This window comes from Octopus bimaculoides, chromosome 4, assembly GCF_001194135.2.
Source record: "Octopus bimaculoides isolate UCB-OBI-ISO-001 chromosome 4, ASM119413v2, whole genome shotgun sequence".
In the NCBI taxonomy this organism is placed as follows: Eukaryota; Metazoa; Mollusca; class Cephalopoda; order Octopoda; family Octopodidae; genus Octopus; species Octopus bimaculoides.
In genome coordinates, this window is record NC_068984.1 from 57,818,673 (window position 1) to 57,823,256 (window position 4,584).

The 4,584-nt window shown below is 33.9% G+C and overlaps 1 protein-coding gene across 1 annotated transcript in view; it reads left to right on the forward strand.

Moving 5' to 3' along the window:
• Positions 1-616: 616 nt before the first annotated feature.
• Positions 617-4,584, forward strand: part of LOC106874713 (40S ribosomal protein S12) — a 10,415-nt gene continuing 6,447 nt past the window's right edge. The window contains exons 1-4 of the mRNA XM_014922540.2: positions 617-739; positions 870-902; positions 1,135-1,260; positions 1,503-1,605. Coding sequence (XP_014778026.1) covers positions 886-902; positions 1,135-1,260; positions 1,503-1,605 — 246 coding nt within the window. The 5' untranslated portion in view covers positions 617-739; positions 870-885. The remainder of the gene's footprint in view (positions 740-869; positions 903-1,134; positions 1,261-1,502; positions 1,606-4,584) is intronic.

Consider the following 4,584-nt stretch of genomic DNA (forward strand, 5'->3'; position numbering starts at 1 on the left):
GTTTCTGTAGAAAAAAAAAACAACCGAAAGTGGGTGCGATCGATGTCCTTTACCTCTGCCCCTAATTCCCAGCCCGGAAAAAAAAAAGTGGGTGGGGACAAGGAATTCGGGCACTTAGATATAATTAGCGATGTAAGTAAAATGTAACTGCTAGTCTTCGAAAGATATGCGTAATCTTTTTTCAAAAAGCGACCTCCTGAAACTTGATTCACGATGAAGCGGGCCGCATTACTAAAAAAAATTCAAGGTAATTTTTCGTAAGGTGTGCCATTGAGAAAGTCCCGCGATCCGCAGTTTGCCTCCGAACAAACTATGATATGTCAAATTTATTTACCTTTGTTTTAAATGGAGCGATCTGTTGTTAGCTAAGTAGTTTGAACGATAGCCTTTCTTACGTTATGTGAAACTAAATCTTATAACTTTTTTAGTTGTAGATTTCATGTGTTCTCGTATCGTTAGCGTTAGAGAGCTGAAAGCAAAACTCGGCTACCGCAGAAATAATGATGTTAACACACTGGCATGAGCTAGTTTGTTTGTGATATTTAATACATTTTTTATTTGTAGCAGGAAAATAATATAGTAGACGGAAAACGAAAAAAATATACCTATGTATTTACAAAATTACATAAAATACATGGCAAATCCACGTGCTTCTATGTGTAACTTCCGTTTTACCCATAGTTCATCTCACAAAAAAGGAAGTTGTCCTTTCTCTTGAATCTGTGATCGGGATTGAACGGTATGTTACATTCGTTCAATCTATTAATGTATTTCATTGTTTATTAAGCATCGTCGTAATATTTAATAATTTACATCTAAAGAACATCATCTAATATTTATTTTGTAATTTCTTTTCTAATAAATTTCAGTTAGTAACCCGAGAAAATGTCTGATACTGAAAGGTAGGTACACGTTTATTCCTGTTTTACCTCCATTTTCCTCATGCTATAAATGTTAATACTTCGTTTATTTGAATTTTTTATGCTTTTATTTGGCTTGAAAATACTTTTAGTACTACATTTACTCACTTAAAGGCTGACTAAAAGACTATAAATAGCTAAAACGAATTTTATATAATTATTACATATTGATCTTTGTCATAACCAACCTATAATTATGAATTACTCTTTACAGGGAAGATGCCCCAGCTCCTGCTGGCTCGCTCGACTTATACTCTGCCTTGCAGGAGATTTTAAAGACCTCTCTCATTCACGATGGCTTAGAAAGAGGACTCAGCCAGTGTTGTAAAGCACTAGACAAGTATGTTTTAGTTTTCTTCCTAGTCTAAATATTTGTGATGACTAAATTAAGATTCCATGGTATTTAATTGCGAAAATAATGATACATGCGTCAACATTCTTTCAACATTTTTTGTTATTTAAAATTATTTTCTTCAGTTTCTATTGCTAGATCGATGTGTGTGTGAGTGCTTCGCGTATACTATTAAAGTGTTACGCTATAGTTTCTATGTCTGTAAACTATTTTTGTTTCCTCCCATCTAGACGAAAAGCCCATTTGTGTATCTTGGCAAACAGTGTAGATGAACCCAGCTATACTAAACTAGTCGAAGCTCTCTGCACTGAACATGGTATCAACCTCCTCAAAGTAAGAGCAATTATTTGTTTATTTGGTTTTAAAATTGATTTTAAAAATGTCTGATGAGTTTTTTTTTCTCTAATTGTGTCAGTTTTTTTGAGAGTAAAACCTGATGGATTTGTATAAAAACTTCAGGTTAAATTTTAGTTTGGTGTGTATGCATGGAAATATATATACACACGTCCGAGCCTGTCATGGCCAACCAACCCGTTGGAATGTAACTACTTTTTGGAAAATTCTCCCAGTTAACCAGTTTAAATATGAAAATTTAATTTACCAATTTCTCTAATTGAATTGACTATGGAAACGGCTGTAGAGATAAGAATTTCATATATTGATTTAACTATCTTTGAATAAACTGCTCCATTTTCTTTTTCTCATTCATAAATAATTTAAACACCCATATCCATCATTGCAAAACTAACGTATTTAGCTTTTCACGGAACACTGGTAAAAACTGGAGGACTACGATGCAAACATCCCTAAAAGGATTATAGGTCCTTTGCATAATTATATATATGTGTGTGTATATATATATATATATAGCTGATATTTGCTTTTAACTTGTGATTCTATGTGTTAAACAATTGGTTTGTAATATTTAATACCCCCCACCCTACCATAGCTGATATTAGTACTGCAATTACCTGTCCAGCCATAAATTTCTAATTGTTAAATTGCCTATACAAACTCACATTCTTTGTATTTTAAAGAGATGTCTACTATCGTCATCATAATACTTCCGCTTGGCATGTTATAGTATATCGCCCTCGTAATTAGAACTCGTCTGTCATTGACAAATTTTTCTCACTAATCCGACGGTGAAGAAATACTTTATCAAAAATTGTCATGCAAGTTAATTAAGGAGTAACTTACATTACCTGCAACAGATGTAAATTTATTCCAAATAACTTTTGTGATACGTTTCTTACTATTTGTTTTATGAGGTGGGCAAGTTACCTCCCTCACTTAAACCGGCTACCTTCGATTAATAACTGGTATGCGATTTCATAATTCTTATGGATGTTTATTCAGCAAGATGATGATGATGATGAATGCAACACATCTTGTGAAAGGTTATACCTCCGTATAAGTAATGTTCCTTCCAAGGTGAAAGAATTGTTGAGTATGATGATAATAAACGCTCCCTCTTTCTCAACCTCAAGTAAATTGTCATGGCTTTGTGCTGGGCAAACATTTTCTGCTTATAATAGCCTCGTGAAGATGAAAAATTACTGTTATGTTACTGGTTGTTAGACCATGCTAGTTGCATATAGCTTCTGTTAATGTTTCGTTTTCAGTTTGCACATGTTCAAATTTCTGCAATAATCTGGCTAGGTGTATACAACCCGAAGCCCGTTGTGTGTCTGCAGGTGCTCTTGTCTAGTGGAAGTCATGGTTATAAATGAGCAATGTTACACAAGACAAGGTTATTCCAGCTGATTATGGGAATGTAACCTTAACTGGAAACTGCTGTGGGGTTGCAACAGGAAGAACATCCAGTTTTAGAAAATACTTCAGATATTCCATCTAACCCATGCAAGCATTGTAAGATGAACGTTTAATAAAGATTGGCTTCTCATTGGGGTTTTTTTGTCTTACATTTATATGTGAACCGTTTTTATTTTTACTAGTCATTGAATTTTATGTAATAAAATGTTTGTTTCACCCTTACTCAAGTGATTGATACTGGTTTCTGTTGCTTCAAATATTCCCATTATTGGTGATAACTTGGCGGGGTGTTTCTTAACTATTACTGTAGTGTTGGATATGATGACGATAAATGCTCCCTCTACTGAATATAGAATGAGGATTGCAGTGTCTGACCCAATTGTTGTTGAAAATGGTACAAAATGCTTGGAAGTTTGCTTAGCTTCAGGTCAGACCTGATTGATTTGACTTATAAATCAAAGATGGGTACTACTATAGCGTGTGATCTACAGTAGTATCAGTGAAATGGGTTAGTCTGTATGCTAAAGTATAAATGGCCAGGTAGATCAAGTGGTACCCAAGATGTTTGAACTGTAACTCTGGAACCTTATTAGAATTAAGAATTTAATTTTATAGTCAAAGATATTTGCATGATCTCTCACTATCAAGTAATTTCTACAATGGCCCCCAGACTTGATTGATGATTTTTGGGGTGATACTTTGAAAGGTAGAAATTATAAGGTGACATGTTGGGTTTGTTGCTAGCTTCCCATCCTGTGTTTGCTTGCATCCCTATAACTTAGCGTTTTTGGCAAAAATAACCAATAGAATAGACCTTTTAGCATTCACACTATCTGTCAAAAGAAATGCTTATTTATTTACACTATTGTGAATTACTTGTGCATTATTTTGTAGTTTGAGATTTTGATGAATTAACTATTAATTTTTAGAATAATATTGTAGGCCTGGCCAGTTTGAACATAAAGCAAGTAGAATATTTTGGCAATGTATGACTGGTTTAAATGCAAAAGGGTTAAAGATAACACTGTCTTCAGCAGTTTTTGGGTAACTAATTGGCAGCAACTTACTTTGATACGTTCAGCATTTCCATTTTTGGAGATTCTCTACCTTGGTTGTTTTGCTTATTTTTAAAAATCTTTTATACAATTGTATAAATCATGTGTTGGATATGATGCTCTCTTTAATGATGTATAATGTGGATTGCGATATCTGATCCAACATAGAAAGTATTTTTGTTTGTGTGGTTGGGGTTGTTTAGCCCATGGTCAGTCTTCATTAAGTAAATCCACGATCAGAAATGCCCTGTTACTTTCGTTTGTGTTTTTTTATTGTATATGTGACTATTGTATTCTTACAGTAGTAGGATGGGATTTAAAGAAAGTTTTCCTATCCTTAGCAGGTCAAGCAACTACAGAACCTCTACCATCGAGTTACATGGTTTTGTGTACTATCTATAGATAGAGGTACTAGAATTTCCCAATTTGGTGAAGTTTAAGGCCCAGTTGAGCTAATTGTAGAGTAACAAAATCACTCATT